Raw genomic sequence first — 24,275 nt, 5'->3', positions numbered from 1 at the left:
TAAAGCCAGATTATTTACAGGTGATTAAGCACGTTTTAGGAGTGGATTTCTCTCTGTGTGGTGCGCACTCACCACATTTATTCTTGGCTTCAGGTTCCAGGTAACCTTGTCTTCCTGCCTTGATCTATGCCTAGGCAGACCCAAATCTTCGGACCTGCGTATGTACATAACTTAACCAGCTGAGCCTCTAACTGATCATTTTGCTTGTGCGTTTACTCCTCTTGGGCAACCAGTTGTGGCAAACGTGCAAGTAAATTGTGCGTGTTCCTTTCTGAATGCATGATTTTGAAGATTTGGATCTTGTACTCTTATCTGAAGGATCAGCAGTTAGCACGAATGCAGAGGATGATCGTTAAAGTTGCAAGAAATGAAAGCAAGCAGAGTTTTATGTATTATTTCAAAGTAGATGTACTCATGTCAATTGCAACAGGAAATCTTTTGGATTCTAATGATGGGTAACCTGATCCTGCTACTCTTGTCCCCCAGCCCCAGCCCTGAATATCAGTGTAAACATGTAAACTACAAAAGGGCTCTGCAGCAGGAACACTGAAAGCTTCAAAACTGAAGCTACTATATTGCTCTAGACAGCTTGTCAGTACTGATCAGGTCAACTGTAAATGTGACTTGTAGGAAAAAGACGTGTGGTTATTAGCCTCAATTTCCTAGTACTGTGTGTGTGAACTACATACTCTCTTCCACTCTACTTTTCAACTGCATATTATAAACTCTCTAGATAGAACCCTGTGATAATTTCTTGTATTGCATGGTAATGGTAATGGGGAAGGTTACTCTTGCTCAATTTCAGTTCAACTGCTGTATCATAGAATCATAGAATCATAGAATATCAGGGTTGGAAGGGACCCCAGAAGGTCATCTAGTCCAACCCCCTGCTCGAAGCAGGACCAATTCCCAGTTAAATCATCCCAGCCAGGGCTTTGTCAAGCCTGACCTTAAAAACCTCTAAGGAAGGAGATTCTACCACCTCCCTAGGTAACGCATTCCAGTGTTTCACCACCCTCTTAGTGAAAAAGTTTTTCCTAATATCCAATCTAAACCTCCCCCATTGCAACTTGAGACCATTACTCCTCGTTCTGTCATCTGCTACCATTGAGAACAGTCTAGAGCCATCCTCTTTGGAACCCCCTTTCAGGTAGTTGAAAGCAGCTATCAAATCCCCCCTCATTCTTCTCTTCTGCAGACTAAACAATCCCAGCTCCCTCAGCCTCTCCTCATAAGTCATGTGCTCTAGACCCCTAATCATTTTTGTTGCCCTTCGCTGGACTCTCTCCAATTTATCCACATCCTTCTTGTAGTGTGGGGCCCAAAACTGGACACAGTACTCCAGATGAGGCCTCACCAGTGTCGAATAGAGGGGAACGATCACATCCCTCGATCTGCTGGCTATGCCCCTACTTATACATCCCAAAATGCCATTGGCCTTCTTGGCAACAAGAGCACACTGTTGACTCATATCCAGCTTCTCGTCCACTGTCACCCCTAGGTCCTTTTCCGCAGAACTGCTGCCTAGCCATTCGGTCCCTAGTCTGTAGCGGTGCATTGGATTCTTCCATCCTAAGTGCAGGACCCTGCACTTATCCTTATTGAACCTCATCAGATTTCTTTTGGCCCAATTAGATTAGCTTTAATTGAGGTTCATGCCATGAAATCGGACAAAAAAAAATCTTTTGTCTCTCAAATGTGGTAGGCAATAAGCACACCTCCTAGGCCAGTACTTTCCCTTTAATCAGAAAATATCTGGCCTTACCCATATATCTGTCCTGTGTTTTAAATGATTGAACGGGTATGAATGCTTAGTCTAATTTATATTTTCTGAGCATATATCTCACTGCCTAACAAACAAATCATTTCCTTGCATCCCCTCACAATTTTGATCGAGTTGGGTTGGAAACACTTTGGGGCGTATTTTTCGCTGTGGCGCAACAGCTACAGTCACGGTTTCTATCCCATGTGCCCCGTTTCTTCTGTATGGATAAGGCTCCCTGATGGGAGGCATATCCCATGGTGCACCATGGGGGGCTCGCAGGCACAATGACGACGTGCCCATTTTTGTAGACCCACCTGTTACAGCCAGGCATGAACACATGGCTCTTTAAAAATAAACAGACAAAAGAACTCTTGACGGTTATCACTGAGATCGGGACAACCTGCAAACTTTAGTTATTTTGGGATGTACAAGGGGTCCCAGTAAATGAAATACAGAAATGCTCCAACCCCACCCCAAAGAGTTGAATTATCTTTCTTAAAGGCAGTAATTCAGGTACTTCCACTAGAGCAGGGGGAAAACACTACACTGTGCTAGTAGGAACCTAGCTTACCCAGCCATTCAGTGCCATACTCTATATGGTGCAGGGTGCAAGGAGTCTTCCCTTTTGAGCTACTTGATCAAGACTAGGCACAATCACAATCTGGCACTCAGGAGAGGACAAGGATTGCATCCTCCTAGTGCATATGGGGGGGTACATATCTTATACCATCCTTGTCAACATGATACCTGCAGGTAGGGTACATGCAGGGCTATGGCCCCTTCCTTTCCTCCACGTAGAGAAACACTGAGGAGAGCACACATACAGCATTATCCTAAGGAGACGGCATGCATACAACCCTTTATGCTCCTGGGAGCTGTGGAAGGAGGGGTGGGATGTCCTGAGGCAGCACCATTCTTCTTGCACCGTTCTCCCTGCAGCATCATGACTGCACTGCCTGAAAGGCTGTTTTGTGTGCAAGGTGTAGAATCTGGCCCTCATGGTCCCATTTGGGTATACTGTTGTGGTTAATAACAGACGGGAGAAGGATTGTTCTAGCTAATCTAATTATGAGCCATCATTTGTTCCTCTTAGACTCTGTAGAGGCAGATCTAAATGCTAATCTTAAATAGGCTTAAGACAGAACGCTCTTGCTGGTGAAGGTCAAGCTGCAACAATTCCCTTGGAAGACCTTTCAGTGGCTAAATTGATCTTCTCACTGTATTGATTATGCTATTATCCCAGCTTTGATACCTCTGGGTCTTGCTCTTCTTTTACTCTGACAGTTTGATATGGAAAGTCTTTGTTGATCTCTTTGACTCTGACCGCATCAGACACCTACAAGTGGAGGGGCAGGAAGAACTTTTTATAATTAGCTGTCACAATTAGTATAAAGGGGAGCCTGGCGGGAGTAATTAACTATTGATGGGCTGCCTGTATTTTAACAAAGAGCTCTCACAAATATTTCCCTGACCCTGTGATAAATCTTATATTAGATTATAGGTTATAGCTGGTTGGGAATTGTCCATTGAAAAAAATTTTTAATGGAAAATGCAGCTTCTGCAAAATCAAAATATTCTTTGAGACAATTTCAGTTTTGTAGAAATTTTCCATTTTGGGTTGGGTTGACCCAAATTATAACACTTTAGTTTGTTGAAATGTTTTGTTTCATTCTGGGTCAATTCAATATTAATCTCTGTCTGCTTGAGTTGCTGAGGGAACCCATGATAGTTGTCGTTTGGCTGTCTTGTGCCCCCTTTTCTATGGAATAGAACCCTGATTTGAGTACATATCCCATGATGCACTATAGTCTCCCCTCTGGCTGAATTGACACAGTGCATCATAGGAGTCACATTACCACAGTACATCATGGGAGATATAGTCCGCCTGGGGAGCGCGATCTGTAAAGCAGAATGGAGGCATGAAGGCACCCGGACTACACCTTCCATGAGGCACCACTGCATTTTGGGGGAACCCAGATTAACGCTGAACCAAGATAAAATTAAACATTTTGATTTAAGGAATGTTGGCACAAAATTATCTGAATTGGAATTTTTAGGAACTTTCTGTGAAAAATTTGGCTATTATAACTTTTCATCCTGATTTGGGACAAAAATGAATCTGGAAATACTGGAATTTTCCATGTGATGGCTCATTATGTACCAGGGGCCACGTGTGCTCAAAAGAGCAGAGATGAGGGAATCTAATCACTTATTCTGACATTTAAACCTAGATACTTGTTCATAACCAAGGAATGAGGGAGCAGCACTTGCAAACAAACCTATAATACTGTAAACTTCTTGAGAATACTTTTACTTTATTTCTGAAAACTCAATTGACTAAAATGGGTTTATGATGAAAACCATTTTTCTATCCCTAAGTACTGCAGAGTAGTTGATACTTTCAATACTATTACTGCCAGATGTATCACAGTGTTTGCCTTGTTTAATTTGAAGTAGGGCATGGGCACTGGGTTATCCTCAGACGAAAGACTCATTTATATTTTCAAAATACCTGCTATTTGGCCTATTCCAAACTGGAGGGGGCAACAACAGAAGAGGTGTAAAAAGCCTCTCATACAAAGACCACACTTGCATAAATCCAGAATCAGTTCATTGAGCTCAGCAGAATGATGCATCACTTTCTGCTATTGTAACTGAGATCAGAATCTAGCCTGGAAAAGACTATTCAATTATCAAAGCTACACCTTTCCAGTGCAGGGTGGAGGACATAGGAGAAACTAATCAGATACTCTATTCAATCTGAACCAAAAGAACAAACAAACAAAACATGTAAATAACAATAACATCTGTTTGTTGTGATTTATCTGTTGTCCTTTGTTTTATATTTAGATTGTAAACCCTTTAGGGGCAGGGGCAGTCTTTTTTTTCTTATGTATAAGTACAGTGCCTAGTACAATTGGACTCCCTCTCTGACAGGGGACTACAGGCACTTTTACAATAAAATAATCTTCCAAAAAAATGTCAGCATAAATGTCTCAGATATTTTTCATGAATGGCTCATAAGCATTAAATATGTCAGGTATAAAAATGACTTTGACATTGCCCTTTGCTCCCTCACTAATAAATACACCCTGGCTAATAAAGACTTCAGCATCAGAATACAACTATTACCTTGTAAATAGAAGCCAGTACTGTAATCACACATATTCAGATTGTGAATATGTGTTATTACAGTACTTTTTCATCATTCTTAATGGGAAGGAACATGCGTCAGGATTGGAAGAGTTAGTAAATTGTAACTTTGGGGGAGCTGCTTTAGTTACTGATATTACAAATTTAACTCATTTATTTTGTAAGCTGCTTTTGTTAATGAGTAGAGATGAGGTAACTTATTTCTGACTGAAATAACTTGCATTCAGTGCAGTTGCATTCCACTGAGACGTCTGAATGTGTTTATTAAGCTGACCCAGCTACCCACGTGGTGCTGTAATAAACGTGACAGGACAAGCAGATTGCTCCTTCTATTTTCCATTGGCAGCCAAGGATAAATAAAATCACTTTTTCCCAAGAAAACACGAGAACGATGATGATTGATGATGATAATAATTATAACAACATAATATTAAAAGCTACGGTAAAAGCAAAATTTTCTTTCTAGTAAAGACTGTAAAATCTTTCAATAGAAAGTAAACATTAAGCACTTTCATTTGCTTCTTCATGGTGATAGGAGGTGAGTGAGAACTTCATTCCTATAGTTATTAGATTTTTAACAAGGCCTTTAGATTAACTTTACCAGGTTGACCAATACTTTGTGAAAATGGTGGTCACTGGGAACTTCCAGTTTGCAGGATTTCTCCCCCCACAATGTTATGTAGGGGGTACCAGACATTTTGCCCATCCCAAGAAAACAAGGTGGACTTCATAGTGATAATGCTATTGGGGACTTTGGGAACCCTTTACCTGGATTTTCTCAGCTGTAGTCAAATACAATTGTAACTATTACTGGATGTAGAATGTAGTTGGAATCAGTGATATGTAAATACACTGTATTACACTGTTACAGGGTGAAATTATGACTCCCTGCCCACTCACCTGCATGACTGTCGAAGTGATAAAATTAAATGGAACAGCCACCATTCTGCTGTGTGAGGGGGCCAGAAAGCAGAGAACCCCAAAAAGGAATATTATGCAGCTTCTTTTGCACTGCAGAACCATGCACAGTAGCAACCCCATGCACAGAGGTGTGTAACTGGGCATGTAGGCAGGCTGGTTGGAGCAAGACCTGTGAGTCTTTGAACTGAGCAGATCCACTAGCCACAGATTCCCCCAAGGCAGGAGGAAGGGGTGGCAATATCCCATCATGGCCACTGTTGTCAGATGCCACCAGTGTGGTGCTCTGCTCTTGTTCGATGATGATAACAATCGGCTGCGTGCGTGTTCCCTCTGTGTGCTGCCCCAGCTCTGCGCAGATTGCTAACACAGCAGACCCCAAGAGAACCCCCAATGACCACAGACTCTAGTAAGGTACGAAGGCATGTCAGCCAGGTTTATTGTCGAAGAGAAACACCATCTCTATCTCCCCGATTCATATAACTTATATACGGTTTGTTGCTAGTCCCTATGTGCTCCCTGACAATGGACTCAGCTCAGTCAGTGGTGGGACTTTCCACTGGCCCCTAGGCCGGACAAAGACACCACCCCAGGGATGCATTCTTATACACAGGAACAAACAAGTTACATAACACTCCTGACGTACTGAGGTGCAACCCCTCTATATAACAATGCACCACCCTTCTACGCAGCTAGGTGCCACCTCTCACCTGGTACATGTTGGTTCGAACAAAACAACTCTACCCATCATACTAGCCTTTTGCCCCTGTCCTTGTTATCTATGTGGACAGTATAAGAATGTTCTTGTACCATTTGTGTATGGCTCTGGTATCTAATACACTTCAGATATACGTTTGTGCAACAGCATATCTTTATGCAACATCAGCCCTTTCCTTGCCAGCTTCTGTGAGCAGGGCCTGCCTCTGGCTCACAGCTTAACTTTGCTTTATGTCAGCAAAGTCTTGACCATTACTTTAGCTCAGGCCTTAGGTCTCATACCAGGCCTCTGTCAGGGCCTCATCTTACAACAGCCACTACTACAACCTGGAAGCTTTAGCAGTAGCCATGGACAGTCTCTGTGGGTACTTTACATTCTGCCTCATGCCTAGGTTAGGACTCTGTGCCTCCCCCTCATGTTTTAGACCACAGAGACTTGAAGGAGGCAATGCCCGTTTCACCCAATGTTGTTAACATTGTAGCCTTGTAGAAATGCCAAGGTTAGCTCACATTTCTGGTTACTTAGAGCTGGTGCTACAGGGCAAGACTGAGTCTTCGTGCTCTGCCTTTAACAGCATGCTTATCACAGCTTTACTTTTCTGTAAAATACCCTAATTTTAAAAAATTGTTTCTGTGCAAAAGAGCAAGCTTTTGTATTAAAAATAGATTGTCCTCAAGAATCCACGTATGTGAGCTTTTTAAAGCTTGTGATGCAAAGGTTTCCCTAAGGATTCAACTTTCTGTGTGTTTTCAAAACAGAAGAATGTTGATTTTTATTGGAAAATGTTCTGTGAGGAAGTTGCTGATAAGAGAACTGAAATACCAGAAGTGATTCCCTTTGATAAATGAATGGGGATATTAAAGTATTAGCTTCATCATGCAGATAGTAGGGAAATGATTTTACGCTCCAAGTAAAGCTGGTTCATTTATTTATATTATTACACTAAAATAAATAATGATCCTGGACATGCCTCTAATTATTGTAATGTTTTCAGGGCCATTGTTTTCTCTTCTAAAATCTTAATTGCAGAGGGAAGAGATGGCTTGAGCAGCGAGGCTGTCATTAAAAGATAGGTGTGGTAACCCGTAGAGCAGTGTTTCAGTGTAACCAATTAGAAATGTGACCTTGGGGAGCACCATTAGCGTTTTAACTAAATGCCAGTTCTGTTCAACTTGACCTCAAAATGGATATGTGTGGCATTTTGAGATGATGGTTACAAACGGACAACACTGATAACCCTTTCCCAGGCAGCCAGCTCTTTCATTTGTGTGGTATCATGGGTATGTTTTTGCTTCTGTAAAAGAAAATTAAAGAGAGTGTGAGGTTTAAAGTAGAGTAACTTGGAGTCTTTAAATCATGATTTGAGGACTTCAGTAACCCAGCCAGAGGTTGTGTGTCAATTAGAGAATTGGGTGGGAGAGGTTCTGTGGCCTGCGATGTGTGGATTAGATGGTCTCGTCTGGCCTTCAAGTCTGAGTCTATGAGGCATTAATGTTGTTCTGAATGCCGCTTTGTGCTTGGTTTCACCAGCTCTGTTGGTTTCCTGGGCTGGGAGCTATAAAGGAATTTTCCTTCCTCTGAAAGAATTTCCCACTGGGCTAGCGGGAAATTTGGTCTCTTTTTAAACATTCTGTCCATCATAATCCAGATGGGCATTTCAGGTCTGTGAAAAAGATACTTAGCAGACAAGCAGCTCATGAGCTGTGAAACCCTCCTTAAAACTCTGTTGACAAACCATTCACTTCATCTTTATTAATGGTGTTGGCAATTTAAGTTGCCTTCTGTTGTCCTGTTACAGATAACTTTAGCCTGCACGCCGCCTTTCTTGTGCAGCCTCAAGAACAATTACAGCCACAATTTTACTTGGCAGATGGATTACGAGCTTTACTACCCTTTAATGATAGGGAAGGCAGAAATGAATTTTCTGACTCTGAATAATAGAGTGCGGTAGTTGGGAAATATAGGCCCGAAATACTAAAGTGCTGGATGAGGCGTTAAATAACACCTTTTAAATTATTCATTGCAAGAACACCCTTTGAGCTGCTTCAATCAAATTCAACGTAGGCTACTTGCTGGGGAGCAGTCAGTGGCAGCTCTGCCTTCAGGGTAGCTGTGGGCTGGGGCATTGCCCTGCTCAGAAAAGCAACAATAATTAAAAGACCTTGAAAAAGGTTTAAAAGTTAGAGTCTAAATTTTCAAAGTGATGCGTGATTTTGGGGGCCTCCGTCTTTGGGTGCCCTGCCTGACACCTGAAAGGGGCCCAATTTTTCAGAACAATGCTTTGAAAATCAGGTGTCAGTTGGGAACCCAAAATCATTAGTCACTTTTGAAAATGCCAGGCTAAATAAAGATACCAATAATACGGTTCATAAATGTCCAGTAACAGTTTCTAGGATTGTGGTGCAGTGGCTCTAATACACCAGGTTGTACACATCAGTTGGAGTCCCTATATAGTGCTGTTGTGGAGAGCAACACAGACGAAGCACTAGAAACTCTCTCTTCAGTTTAGGCAGGCACAGCTAGAGACCTGCGTGGACTATTGAGAAGTGCCCAGGATTGACCTATATCTGTTGTGCTGCAAACAGCTGGTAGGAGCAGGGGGGCTGATCACAAAAGTCCTGAAGGGGGCATACACCTTCAGACCGAATATTTTATATCTGGGTTGGGCAATTTGTCCCTGGCACAATTTTTCTAACTGGCGTATTTGATGGAGATGGCTGCTTAGTAACTGGAAGGAGAGGACAGCGAACTGTGCAGGGAGACCCACCTCGCCACACTCACAGTCTGGGGAAGCTGGGATGAGGGTGGTGCCTTCTGTCAGCTGTGCCATTTGGCCTTGGGGGAGAAACTAGCCAGAAACTCCAGCTGGTAGGATCAGAAGCAACCAACGCAGGGAACTTCGGACGTTCAGAGAACTGTCTACAGTTTTGACTGGTCTTTTTCTGTCCTGTGCTGCCCTCATAGTCTCTTCACCTCAGCTTCCCATAATATCTGCTCCTCTTACCTTCTTCTCCCCTGTCCTGCCCACCCCCTTCCCCTTCAGTGTTCTTTCTCCCTTCACTTTTCTTTCCGTATAGCTTATCCCCTCTTAGCTAAACCCCTTATCAAATATATATATATCATGGAACTGATGTGCATTTGCTGCCATGACAGAGTTCACTCTCTGTGTTTTCTCTCTTTCTCCATCCTGTGTCTGTCTTGTCTATTTAGGCTTTGTCTACACAGGAACTTCATCAGCAAAACCTTTGTCATTCAGGGCTATGAACCCCCCCCCCCCACACACACACACACCCCGAATGACAAAAGTTTTACCAATGAAAAGCGCTCTCCTACCAACAAAGCTGCTGCTGCTCGTGGTGGGGTGGAAGATTTTTGTCGGCAGGAGAGCTTAGACAAAGCCTTCGAGCGTAAGGCCTTTGAAACAGGGACTGTCTGCTAATCTGTTTGTACATTGCCCTATTCTTGGTTGGTCCTTAGGCACTAGGGTAGTAAACAGGATTAATAATAATGAAAATAACTTACACACAGAGGGTATGAAAGTGGGGGCCTTGGTCATGCTGTTCTTGCAACACAGGGCTCCATGCTGAGCACAGGAGATCTGTTCCCTTGAGCTTGTAGCCAGTGATGTGAGAATATGGTGCAAAGAGGAAGAGAAATTAAAGTTGAGAGAACAAAGAAGACTCACAGAGTTTCATTTTAAGGATACATGCTGCTAAAGTTTGTATGACAATGAAATGCGTTAAGAATTCTATTGTAAAATGTGTGTCATTTGGAAGTGTTGTGTAGAGTTTTAGATACGTGACTCCCTTAAATCATAAAAGCGTGTGCTGCTAAACCCCATGCAGCACCGCAGCACTTTGATACTGTGTTCCTTTATTTCAAATAATTATAGGAAGAAAATTAATTATGAATTGAATAATAGATTATTTGAAATTCGTGTGTTGGATTCTTAAGTGCACCAGAATGTTGCATTTTTCATGTTACACTTTAAAGAATTCCCAGGTAACATGCCCCCATTGGGTTCACTCCTGGTGTTTGGGTTACTGTGCCCCAGTTAGACTCATCTTTGCTGACAATGAAGTTTAAAGTCCTATGCCTAGTTTCAGTTCCCTTTATGCATCTGTTCCAAGCAGCTGTGACAAACATGGGTATGGGGAGAAGGGGAAATCTCAGAATCCAGATCTCGGAGTATTCGTGCCACCCTCCTGGTACCCAATGCTAATTTAGAGTTAAGATCTCTATCAAAAGACATTGAGAGAGAGAGATGAATCATGACGATAGGATACCGGGATATAGTGCCACCCATTTAATACATTAGTTCCAGAGGCAGCATTTCAGGGTCCGTTAGTCTCTAATCTGTATGAGCCTGGGAAGATGTGTGTTTTGGTTTTAAATATAATTGGTTTTCCACATTTTATCTGCAGCATGTATTGGCTTTAGCATGGCTGTCATATAAATCCTAGGCTATCAGTAATTGTCCCTTTAGATTGGTCTATGGGGTTTTATTTTTACATTTAACTCCATGCTGCAAGTCTAGAAATTATTGACTGAAAATACTTTTAAGTCAATTTCCTCTAAAGTCTATGTGAACTGATTTGATATCTATTTCAGGTTTATCAACAAGTGTAAATCAGCATAGCTGCATTGATTTAACAAGAACTATGCCATTTTTACACCAGCTAAGATCTGGCTCTTCATATCAACCTCATTGTTATGTATCTTTCAAATTAGGACCAATTTCTACAGTCCTTGCTCAGGCAAAGCTCTTATCGGTCTTCATTTGGAGTTTTGCCTGAACAAGAACTATGGGATTTGGCCCATATGGAATATGCATTCCTGAGAATATTCACTCTCTTTTAATTTATTGTAGATACTAAATAATAATATTTTCAATTATAGGGTTAGAATCCAACGCCTTTGAGATTGAGTTGCATCCATAAGAGGAGAGATTAATAAGATTGGGACTTTTCAGCTTGGAGAAGAGATGATTAAAGGGGGATGTGACAGAGGTCTAGAAAATCATGACTGGTGTGGAGAAAATAAATAAGGAAATGTTATTTACCCCTTCTCATAATTCAAGAACTAGGGGTCACCAAATGAAATTAATAGGCAGTAGATTTAAAACAAGCAAAAGGAAGTATTTCTTCAGACAAGACAAAGTCAACCTGTGGAACTCTTTGCCAGAGGATGTTGTGAAGGCCAAGACTAACAGGGTTCAAAAATGAACTAGATACATTCATGGAGGATAGGTCCATCAATGGGTATTAGCCAGGATGGGCACGGATGGTGTCCCTAACCTCTGTTTGCCAGAAGTTGGGAATGGACCATAGGGGATGGATCACTTGATGATTACCTGTTCTGTTCATTCCCTCTGAAGCACCTGGCATTGGTCGCTGTCAGAAGACAGGATACTGGGCTAGATAGACCTTTGGTCTGACTCAGTATGGCCATTCTTATGTTCTACTAATTTTAATGGAACTACTCATGGAGTAAGATTCTATTTAATATGCGTAAGAATATTAGAATCTGGTCCATAGTATCCTTCATTTTGTTCCATGTTCTAAAATTGAAAAAAACCCACAATGCTGTGTATTTTGATATATGTCTTCCTTCTGACCAGATTGTTTCTATGTTTGCACATACTGTGAACATGTTAGAACTGTTGTCAAGTGATGCTCATGTAAATAGGACTGGTTCATCAGTCTATACTATAACAGACTCATAGACATTAAGGTCAGAAGGGACCATTATGATCATCTAGTCTGACCTCCTGCACTATGCAGACCACAGAATCTAACCCACCCACTCCTGCAATAAACCTCTCACCTATGTCTGAGCTATTGACGTCCTCAAATCGTGGTTTAAAGACTTCAAGGTGCAGAGAATCCTCCAGCAAGTGACCCGTGCCCCACACTGCAGAGGAAGGCGAAAAACCCCCAGGGCCTCTTCCAATCTGCCCTGGAGGAAAATTCCTTCCTGATCCCAAATATGGCAATAATCTTATTGGAATAGCCATTTGCCTTATTTTTATCCTAAAGCCTCCCCTACTCTCATGGCCCAATCCTGCAAATGTTGAAGCACATGAATAGTTTTACTCCCACAAATAATTACACGGAAGTCAATGGGACTACTCGATTGACTAAAGTTATTCATAGCCAAAAGTGTTTCCAGGATTGGGCCCTTACAGTGTAATCCTCAAAACAGCCTAATTTACTTCCTAATTTTGAGCTAGGTAAGTCCCCATGGTACTGGAAATTTTCTCAGGGTAACTCCAGAAGCTGACACTGATGTCATTCCCATGAGGTGAGGGGTTTCTGGACACATTCCTGCGGGTGGAGGAGTATTGGGGAAGGCAGGGGTGAAGTTGCAACCCTCCAGCAATACAGGGGAATTCAGCAGTTCTTGTGGTATCTGCCATCACAGGTGCTGACTTTTGTCTTTGCTGGTGGGTGCTTCTCTCCACCTGCTCCCACTGATGCTAGTGGGAAGCGGGGCTTTGGGGGGAAGATGCCAAGTGGGGCTAGGGCATGGGCGGGGCCTCAGGGAAGAAGCAGAGCATGGGCAGAGCCTCGTGGAGAAGAGGTTGAGCGGGGTTGGGGCCTTGGGGCAGAGCGCAGGTGGACTGGCGGCACGGCCCGGGCTCCAGGGCCCACAAACAAGTAATCCAGAGCTGCAGGTGCTGAGTACCCCCTATATTTTTTTCGATGGGTGCTTGAGCCCTGTCATAAATATAAAGGGAAGGGTAAACCCCTTTGAAATCCCTCCTGGCCAGGGGAAAGCTCCTCTCACCTGTAAAGGGTTAAGAAGCTAAAGGTAACCTCGCTGGCACCTGACCAAAATGACCAATGAGGAGACAAGATACTTTCAAAACCTGGGAGGAGGGAGAGAAACAAAGGGTTTGTGGGTCTGTCTATATTCTGTCTTTGCCGGGGATAGACCAGGAATGGAGTCTTAGAACTTTTAATAAGTAATCTAGCTAGGTACGTGTTAGATTATGATTTCTTTAAATGGCTGAGAAAAGAACTGTGCTGAATAGAATAACTATTTCTGTCTGTGTATCTTTTTTGTAACTTAAGGTTTTGCCTAGAGGGGTTCTCTATGTTTTGAATCTAATTACCCTGTAAGGTATCTACCATCCTGATTTTACAGGGGGGATTTCTTTATTTCTATTTACTTCTATTTTTATTAAAAGTCTTCTTGTAAGAAAACTGAATGCTTTTTCATTGTTCTCAGATCCAAGGGTTTGGGTCTGTGGTCACCTATGCAAATTGGTGAGGCTTTTTATCCAACATTTCCCAGGAAAGGGGGGGTGCAAGTGTTGGGAGGATTGTTCATTGTTCTTAAGATCCAAGGGTCTGGGTCTGTAGTCACCTAGGCAAATTGGTGAGGCTTTTTACCAAACCTTGTCCAGGAAGTGGGGTGCAAGGTTTTGGGAAGTATTTTGGGGGGAAAGACGTGTCCAAACAGCTCTTCCCCAGTAACCAGTATTAGTTTGGTGGTGGTAGCGGCCAATCCAAGGACAAAGGGTGGAATATTTTGTACCTTGGGGAAGTTTTGACCTAAGCTGGTAAAGATAAGCTTAGGAGGTTTTTCATGCAGGTCCCCACATCTGTACCCTAGAGTTCAGAGTTGGGGAGGAACCTTGACATGGTGGCAGACCGGTGGGATTAACCTGAAATCATTTTGAGATCAATTTGAGATTTTTTGAACTAGAAATACAGATTTTAAAAAGGAATTTTTTTTTCCTTTGGAGCTGCTGGAAAACCAGCTTGTTTTCTCTCTGCTTTGGAGCCAGAGCTGAGACAAAAGGGGATTATCTTTGTGAATTGCAGGTTTTCTTTGCCTGGAGGCAGGGTACTTAACTCCTGCAGGGAAATTCACAGTCTTCCAACCCAGAGTTTTTTTTTCCCTAAAAGTAAATGGGGGGGGGGGTTGTTCTACCCATTTGCCTGGAGACAAAAGTGGCAGGGGTGGTTTTTTTTGGATTTTGATTTTTTACAAGGAGCACAAGTTTAAAAAGGAATTTTTTTTTTCCTTTGGGCTGCTGGTAAGCAGGTTTCCAAGTAGTTGGAAGTTTTTTGCTTTGATTTTGGCCCAGAGCAGAGACAAGGGAATTGTCTTTTTCTGTAGGCTGACAATCACTATCAGAGAATAGGTATTCTATTCCAGCACAGCAAAATTTTACAGCCAAGTTTTGTTTGTTTATTTCTAAACCTCGGGTGTAAAGTTAGTTAAAAACAGAGAGGTAAAGATGTCAGACACCAAGGCACTACACAAATTGGAGTTAGCCAAACTGGAGACAATGAAAGCAACCGAAAAAGCTCTAGAAGCTGCTCACAGGAGAGAAATGGAGGCAAAGGAGAAAGAAAGGGAGGCAGCGAAAGAGGCAGAACAACACCAAGCGGCTGCTCACAGGAGAGCTATGGAAGCAAGGGACAAAGAACTGGAGGAAAAGGAAAAAGAGAGGAAGCATGTGGAGGAGATGGAGAAGATAAAGGCTCAGCGGAATATCCCAACAAACCCTAGCAGTCCTTCTCCAAGTACCACTTCCCATCCCAGAAAGTTCCCCACCTACAAGGCAGGTGATGATACTGAGGCCTTCTTAGAACACTTCGAAAGGGCCTGCCTTGGGTACAGCATCTCTACCGACCAATACATGGTAGAGCTGAGGCCACAGCTCAGTGGACCCTTAGCTGAGGTGGCAGCTGAAATGCCTAAAGAACACACGAACCAGTATGAACTGTTTAAATCCAAGGTGAGAGTCAGAATGGGGATAACACCCGAGCATTCTCGTCGGAGGTTCAGAGCCCTAAGGTGGAAACCAGACGTGTCATTTACCTGACATTCCTACCACGTTGTGAAACATTGGGATGCCTGGATATCAGGAGCAAGTCTCCAGTAAATTTGCCCTTCCTAATGCAAATGGAACAATTCTTAGAGGGTGTTCCTGAGGAAATAGAAAGATACATCCTAGATGGGAAGCCCAAAACGGTAATCGAGGCAGGAGAGATTGGAGCCAGATGAGTGGAGGTGGCAGAGAAGAAGAAAACTGGTCGCAGTTGGAGCGGAGACCAGAAGGGACAACCCCAGACCACACCCTATTACCGGGGGCCGCCCAAGGCCCCACCTACCCCCCAAAGAACCCTCCAGACCCCTTATCGTCCCACCACCCCGTTCTCCAGCAACCCTCCTCGCCCCAGTGACCCGTCAGCTGGACGCTGTTTTAAATGTAACGAGCTGGGGCATGTAAAGGCCAACTGCCCCAAGAACCCCAACAGATTACAGTTCATTGCACCGGAATCACACCAGAGGTCCGCAGGCCCAGATACCTCCCAGATACCCTTGGAGCGGAGGGAAACTGTGAGTGTGGGCGGGAAGAAGGTCACCGCGTGGAGGGACACCGGAGCACAAGTGTCAGCTATCCATGCTTCCTTAGTGGACCCCAGTTTAATCAACCCAGAGATCCAAGTGACGATTCAACCCTTCAAGTCCAACTCTTTCAATTTGCCTACAGCCAAGTTGCCTGTCCAGTACAAGGGCTGGTCAGGAACGTGGACTTTTGCAGTCTATGATGATTATCCCATCCCCATGCTGTTGGGGGAAGACTTGGCCAATCATGTGAAGCAGGCCAAGAGGGTGGGAACGGTCACCCGCAGCCAGGCTAAACAAGCCGTGAGGCCTAGCTCTGTTCCGGAAACTTCTATCAGGACCCGGTCAGAGGTGATGGACCCGGACCCCAGGCCAATGTCTGCAACAGCAGTAGTGGATCCAGTCCCAGAGACCCAGACGGAACCAGTCCCAGAACTGGAACCAGCCGAACAACCAACACCAGACCCATTGTCAACACTGGATCCAGTACTTGCAACCTCCACACGAGAGGGCCCCACCGACCCTGAACTGGCAGCAGCCGATAACCCGACACAAGAGGCTCAGCCGGAGCCTGAATCCCAACATAGTGCACCAGCGGAGAGCGGTTCACAGTCAACAGAAACAGCTCCATCCCCTATATTGCTTCCAGAGGGACCAAGCCTAGGTCCACAATCCAATGAGGAACTGATGTCTCCAGCATCAAGGGAACAGTTCCAGACCGAACAGGAAGCAGATGAAAGCCTCCAGAGAGCTTGGATGGCGGCACGGAGCAACCCACCGCCTCTCAGCTCTTCTAATCGATCCAGGTTTGTTGTAGAAAAAGGACTTTTATACAAGGAAACTCTTTCTGGTGGACACCAGGAAGACTGGCATCCTCAGAGACAGTTGGTAGTTCCAACTAAATACCGTGCCAAGCTCTTGAGCTTAGCCCATGATCACCCTAGTGGCCATGCTGGGGTGAACAGGACCAAAGACCATTTGGGGGGGGTCATTCCACTGGGAGGGAATGGGCAAGGATGTTTCTACCTATGTCCAGTCTTGTGAGGTGTGCCAAAGAGTGGGAAAGCCCCAAGACCAGGTCAAAGCCCCTCTCCAGCCACTCCCCATCATTGAAGTTCCATTTCAGCGAGTAGCTGTGGATATTCTGGGTTCTTTTCCGAAAAAGACACCCAGAGGAAAGCAGTACATATTGACTTTCATGGATTTTGCCACCCAATGGCCGGAAGCAGTAGCTCTAAGCAACACCAGGGCTAAAAGTGTGTGCCAGGCACTAGCAGACATTTTTGCCAGGGTAGGTTGGCCCTCCGACATCCTCACAGATGCAGGGACTAATTTCCTGGCAGGAACTATGGAAAACCTTTGGGAAGCTCATGGGGTAAATCACTTGGTTGCCACTCCTTACCACCATCAAACAAATGGCATGGTGGAGAAGTTTAATGGAACTTTGGGGGCCATGATATGTAAATTCGTAAATGAGCACTCCAATGATTGGGACCTAGTGTTGCAGCAGTTGCTCTTTGCCTACAGAGCTGTGCCACACCCCAGTTTAGGGTTTTCCCCATTTGAACGTGTATATGGCCATGAGGTTAAGGGGCCATTGCAGTTGGTGAAGCAGCAACGGGAGGGATTTACACCTTCTCCAGGAACTAACATTCTGGACTTTGTAGCCAACCTACAAAACACCCTCCGAACCTCTTTAGCCCTTGCTAAAGAAAACTTACAGGATGCTCAAAAAGAGCAAAAAGCCTGATATGATAAACATGCCAGAGAGCGTTCCTTCAAAGTAGGGGACCAGGTCATGGTCTTAAAGGCGCTCCAGGCCCATAAAATGGAAGCATCATGGGAAGGGCCATTCACGGTCCAGGAGCGCCTGGGAGCTGTTAATTATCTCATAGCATTCCCCACCTCCAACCAAAAGCCTAAGGTGTACCATATTAATTCTCTAAAGCCCTTTTATTCCAGAGAATTAAAGGTTTGTCAGTTTACAGCCCAGGGAGGAGACGACACTGAGTGGCCTGAAGGTGTCTACTACGAAGGGAAATGTGCTGGTGGTGTGGAAGAGGTGAACCTCTCCATGAGCCTTGGGCGTATGCAGCGACAGCAGATCCAGGAGCTGTGCACTAGCTACGCGCCAACGTTCTCAGCCACCCCAGGACTGACTGAACGGGCATACCACTCCATTGACACAGGTAATGCTCACCCAATTAGGGTCCAACCTTACCGGGTGTCTCCTCAAGCTAAAACTGCTATAGAACGGGAGATCCAGGATATGTTACAGATGGGTGTAGTCCGCCCCTCTGAAAGTGCATGGGCATCTCCAGTGGTTCTAGTTCCCAAACCAGATGGGGAAATACGTTTTTGCGTGGACTACCGTAAGCTAAATGCTGTAACTTGCCCAGACAACTATCCAATGCCACGCACAGATGAACTATTAGAGAAACTGGGATGGGCCCAGTTCTTCTCTACCTTGGACTTAACCAAGGGGTACTGGCAGGTACCACTAGATGAATCTGCCAAGGAAAGGTCAGCCTTCACCACACATCTCGGGCTGTATGAATTTAATGTACTCCCTTTCGGGCTGCGAAATGCACCCGCCACCTTCCAAAGACTTGTGGATGGTCTCCTAGCGGGATTAGGAGAATATGCAGTCGCCTACCTTGACGATGTGGCCATATTTTCGGATTCCTGGGCAGACCACCTGGAACATCTACAAAAAGTCCTTGAGCGCATAAGGGAGGCAGGACTAACTGTTAAGGCTAAGAAGTGTCAAATAGGCCTAAACAGAGTGACTTACCTTGGACACCAGGTAGGTCAAGGAACTATCAGCACCCTACAGGCCAAAGTGGATGCTATCCAAAAGTGGCCTGTCCCAAAGTCAAAGAAACAGGTTCAATCCTTCTTAGGCTTGGCCGGTTATTACAGACGATTTGTACCGCACTACAGCCACATCGCCGCCCCACTGACAGACCTAACCAAAAAGAAACAGCCAAATGCTGTTCAGTGGACCGAAAAGTGTCAGAAGGCCTTTAACAAGCTTAAAGCGACACTCATGTCTGACCCGGTACTAAGGGCCCCAGACTTTGACAAACCGTTCCTAGTAACCACAGATGCGTCCGAGCGTGGTGTGGGAGCAGTTTTAATGCAGAAAGGACCTGATCAAGAATTCCACCCTGTAGTGTTTCTCAGCAAAAAACTGTCTGAGAGGGAAAGCAACTGGTCAGTCACTGAAAAAGAATGTTACGCCATTGTCTACGCTCTGGAAAAGCTACGCCCATATGTTTGGGGACGGCGTTTCCACCTGCAAACCAACCATGCTGCACTGAAGTGGCTTCACACCGTCAAAGAAACTAACAAAAAACTTCTTCGGTGGAGTTTAGCTCTCCAAGATTTTGATTTCGACATCCAACACATCTCAGGAGCTTCTAACAAAGTGTCTGATGCACTCTCCCGTGAAAGTTTCCCAGAATCAACTGGTTAAAATCGTCCTTGAGATGTAGAAAATATTGTTAGTCTTTATGTACTTGGTAGTATATTTAGAGATGCATGTGTCTTATTAACTCTGTTTTTCCTAGAGCTCCAGGAAGAAATCCCAGCCAGTGTTTCACCATAGCTGAGATTTGGGGGGCGTGTCATAAATATAAAGGGAAGGGTAAACCCCTTTGAAATCCCTCCTGGCCAGGGGAAAGCTCCTCTCACCTGTAAAGGGTTAAGAAGCTAAAGGTAACCTCGCTGGCACCTGACCAAAATGACCAATGAGGAGACAAGATACTTTCAAAACCTGGGAGGAGGGAGAGAAACAAAGGGTCTGTGGGTCTGTCTATATTCTGTCTTTGCCGGGGATAGACCAGGAATGGAGTCTTAGAACTTTTAGTAAGTAATCTAGCTAGGTACGTGTTAGATTATGATTTCTTTAAATGGCTGAGAAAAGAACTGTGCTGAATAGAATAACTATTTCTGTCTGTGTATCTTTTTTGTAACTTAAGGTTTTGCCTAGAGGGGTTCTCTATGTTTTGAATCTAATTAGCCTGTAAGGTATCTACCATCCTGATTTTACAGGGGGGATTTCTTTATTTCTATTTACTTCTATTTTTATTAAAAAGGTCTTCTTGTAAGAAAACTGAATGCTTTTTCATTGTTCTCAGATCCAAGGGTTTGGGTCTGTGGTCACCTATGCAAATTGGTGAGGCTTTTTATCCAACATTTCCCAGGAAAGGGGGGGGTGCAAGTGATGGGAGGATTGTTAATTGTTCTTAAGATCCAAGGGTCTGGGTCTGTAGTCACCTAGGCAAATTGGTTAGGCTTTTTACCAAACCTTGTCCAGGAAGTGGGGTGCAAGGTTTTGGGAAGTATTTTGCGGGGAAAGATGTGTCCAGACAGCTCTTCCCCAGTAACCAGTATTAGTTTGGTGGTGGTAGCGGCCAATTCAAGGACAAAGGGTGGAATATTTTGTACCTTGGGGAAGTTTTGACCTAAGCTGGTAAAGATAAGCTTAGGAGGTTTTTCATGCAGGTCCCCACATCTGTACCCTAGAGTTCAGAGTGGGGGAGGAACCTTGACAAGCCCCGAAGCACCCACAGAGTCAGTGCCTATGCGTGCCGTGGTCATATGTTTGGAGAGTCAATGCTGCCTTTAACTTGGCATCATGACTCTTTAATAAGATGTGCTGCCATTGGGTCCTGGACTGCTCTGTACTTACGACCAAGCCTGGATAGAGGGCACAGAATTTGTAGACATGAATTACAAGGACAACATTAATTCCCATGGGGACTTTCTAAGGTCACTCCATGGGGCTGCCTGGAAATGATGCCACTAGAGCTCCACCACCAACTGTCCAGGTCCCCTAGCCAAAATATCCCCACAAGCTGAACAGTATTCATAAAGGGACAGCTGGATGCTAACATGGAAGGGTGATGCTGCACTGGCTCCTCTTCCCCAGTCTCTGACAGTCTGGGATCTACTGTTTTGGGATTTCCACAGTTTTCGTTCTCCTGTTGTCAAGCAGCAGAGGGGATGATATGGCTCTTTGCCTTCACTAACCAACTACTCTCTCCTTAATGGAAAAAATAATACTGATATAGACATATTTTTCAAGGTGAATCGTAAAGAAACCCGTGACTGCCTGTTGCTTTTCTCTCCTGTTTTAAACATTAGAATGAAGAAGGAATCTCGCAGGAAGGAATGATGGATAATACAGATATGCCAGTGGACCCAGATAATGAGGCTTATGAAATGCCTCCTGAGGTAACTCTTCCTTTGCTGGGCTCTCTGAATGTATGTGGCTAATGGACATCTGAGCATTTAGCACAGGGACTTTATGCCGAAGTGATCCAGGTGCAGAAATGTGATGATCATGATGATGATGACACTTAATGAATGCACAGAGGGTTGCTTCCCCTCTATGGGTGCCCAGTGGCTGAGAGGTTGCAAAGAGGAGGCAGATCCATGACTCTAACCCCCTTCACCCCAGGCTGTGGAGTTGGCCAGCCATGCAGGGGTATATGAAGCTGCAGTATAGTAGCAGACATGCAGCCTCTGTGACTAGGATCTCAAGGAGTCTGAATGCATCCCTAAGGCAGCACACCCACCTGGGGCTCCACACCACCCATTGATTTGAGCCAAAATGGCATAATCAAGCCCCAGGAGAAGAGATTTCCATCAGATTCACACTTGGCTGTAGGACTCTGTGCATAAGTGCTCTGTTATGTAATTAATAAGTAATAGTGAATCAGTACTCTTTCTCAAAAAGAAAAGGAGTACTTGTGGCACCTTAGAGACTAACAAATTTATTTGAGCATAAGCTTTTGTGAACTACAGCTCACTTCATCGGATGCATCATGAAAGCTTATGCTCAAATAAATTTGTTAGTCTCTAAGGTGCCACAAGTACTCCTTTTCTTTTTGCGGATACAGACTAACACGGCTGCTACTCTGAAACCAGTACCCTTTCTGTGTCATAAAGCCTGTCATTAGAATGAATGCCAACCCATTGTTTTGTGTAGCCAGCTGTCTTCAGCAGGAAACTGTCATGCCTGGAAAATAATAAATAAATTTTTAGGGCCAAATGTTGTCCTTGGAAGCATGCAAACAGCACCTAATGAAATTAACCAGAATTGCTCATTCATTGGAAGGTAAAGGGTGGCTTTTAGTATTGTAGCAGCGGGGTACCTGAAAGAAAGAGGGAAGCCCACGCAGTCTAACCAAACCCTTTTAATGCAGCCAGAACCCCTTCCTTCCCCCACAATAGTACCTCCCTAACCCAGTGCATATGTAGCACCACCTCTTGCATTTCTGATTTCCCTCACCCAGCTTCTCTCAAAACACAAAAAGAAAAGGAGTACTTGTGGCACCTTAGAGACTAACCAATTTATTTGAGCATAAGCTTTCGTGAGCTACAGCTCACTTCATCACGAAAGCTTATGCTCAAATAAACTGGTTAGTCTCTAAGGTGCCACAAGTACTCCTTTTCTTTTTGCGAATACAGACTAACGCGACTGTTACTCTGAAACCTCTCAAAACACAGTGTTACATTATTAAATATTTTCCTTGCAGTAATGGTATTTGAGAGAACAATTATACTTACACATGCATGTGCGTGCACGTACACACACACACACACACACACACATTCTAAAATAATCCACAGTAAATTCCCTTTTTCTTGTATTTGATAAGAGATGGGAGGAAATTATACCTTTGTCAATGTATGAGTTCAAGAAAAAAAAACCACATGTATGTTCAGTGTCTTCTTTCAACAGTTTCCTAGTTTTGTGAATAACATTTTATAATACGCAGCAAATCACTGTTGCTCACTTTTGCTCAAGAAAGTGCAATCAAGAAAGTAAAATCTTTGTTCTCATAGTTTCCTTCCACTAATGCTGAATTACTTTGGTCCTACTATACACAATATTACTGCCATGCATGGGGTACCACCATGAGTAATCAGACTGGTTGTTTCACAGAATTTCCATGCATGGGCTTGATCATGAAAGGCCTGGAGCATCTAGGGTCTGATCCAGCAAAGTACTTAGACATATAATTAACTTTAAGCACTTGAGTAATTGGAATCAATGGGGCTACTCGTATGCTTATAATTAAGCATATGCTTACGTGATTTATTGAGTCACTGTGAGTATCTGCAACTCCCACTGCATTGCAGAGTGCAGCAGGAATTTCAGGTACCCAGGACCTCGAAAGGTCATAGAATATCAGGGTTGGAAGGGACCTCAGGAGGTCATCTAGTCCAACCCCCTGCTCAAAGCAGGACCAATCCCCAACTAAATCATCCCAGCCAGGGCTTTGTCAAGCCTGACCTTAAAAACTTCTAAGGAAGGAGATTCCACCACCTCCCTAGGTAACGAATTCCAGTGTTTCACCACCCTCCTAGTGAAAAAGTTTGTCCTAATATCCAACCTAAACCTCCCCCACTGCAACTTGAGACCATTACTCCTCGTTCTGTCATCTGCTACCACTGAGAACAGTCTAGATCCATCCTCTTTGGAACCCCCTTTCAGGTAGTTGAAAGCAGCTATCAAATCCCCCCTCATTCTTCTCTTCCGCAGACTAAATAATCCCAGTTCCCTCAGCCTCTCCTCATAAGTCATGTGTTCCAGTCCCCTCATCATTTTTGTTGCCCTCCACTGGACTCCTTGCAATTTTTCCACATCCTTCTTGTAGAGTGGGGCCCAAAACTTGACACAGTACTCCAGATGAGGACTAACCAATGTCGAATAGAGGGGAACGATCACGTCCCTCAATCTGCTGGCAATGCCCCTACTTATACATCCCAAAATGCCATTGGCCTTCTTGGCAACAAGGGCACACTGTTGACTCATATCCAGCTTCTCGTCCACTGTAACCCCTAGGTCTTTTTCTGCAGAACTGCTGCCGAGCCATTCGGTCCCTAGTCTGTAGCGGTGCATGGGATTCTTCCGTCCTAAGTGCAGGACTCTGCACTTGTCCTTGTTGAACCTCATCAGATTTCTTTTGGCCCAATCCTCTAATTTGTCGAGGGCCCACTGTATCCTATCCCTACCCTCCAGCATATCTACTTCTCCTCCCAGTTTAGTGTCATCTGCAAACTTGCTGAGGGTGCAATCCACACCATTCTCCAGATCATTTATGAAGATATTGAACAAAACCGGCCTGAGGACTGACCCTTGGGGCATTCCACTTGATACCGGCTGCCAACTAGACATGGAGCCATTGATCACTACCCATTGAGCCTGACAATCTAGCCAACTTTCTATCCACCTTATAGTGCATTCATCCAGCCCATACTTCTTTAATTTGCTGGCAAGAATACTGTGGGAGACAGTGTCAAAAGCTTTGCTAAAGTCAAGGAACAACATGTCCA

General features: G+C 44.2%; 1 protein-coding gene across 2 annotated transcripts in view; it reads left to right on the top strand.

Annotated features, from left to right (window-relative positions):
- SNCA (synuclein alpha) overlaps positions 1-24,275 on the top strand; it is a 108,344-nt gene that overhangs the window by 81,642 nt on the left and 2,427 nt on the right. For both annotated transcript variants that reach the window (XM_074949974.1, XM_074949973.1), the window contains exon 5: positions 21,075-21,164. In XM_074949974.1, coding sequence (XP_074806075.1) covers positions 21,075-21,164 — 90 coding nt within the window. The remainder of the gene's footprint in view (positions 1-21,074; positions 21,165-24,275) is intronic.

This window comes from Natator depressus, chromosome 4 (assembly GCF_965152275.1).
Source record: "Natator depressus isolate rNatDep1 chromosome 4, rNatDep2.hap1, whole genome shotgun sequence".
NCBI classification, from domain to species: domain Eukaryota; kingdom Metazoa; phylum Chordata; order Testudines; family Cheloniidae; genus Natator; species Natator depressus.
This window is presented reverse-complemented; position numbering and strand designations above follow the sequence as displayed.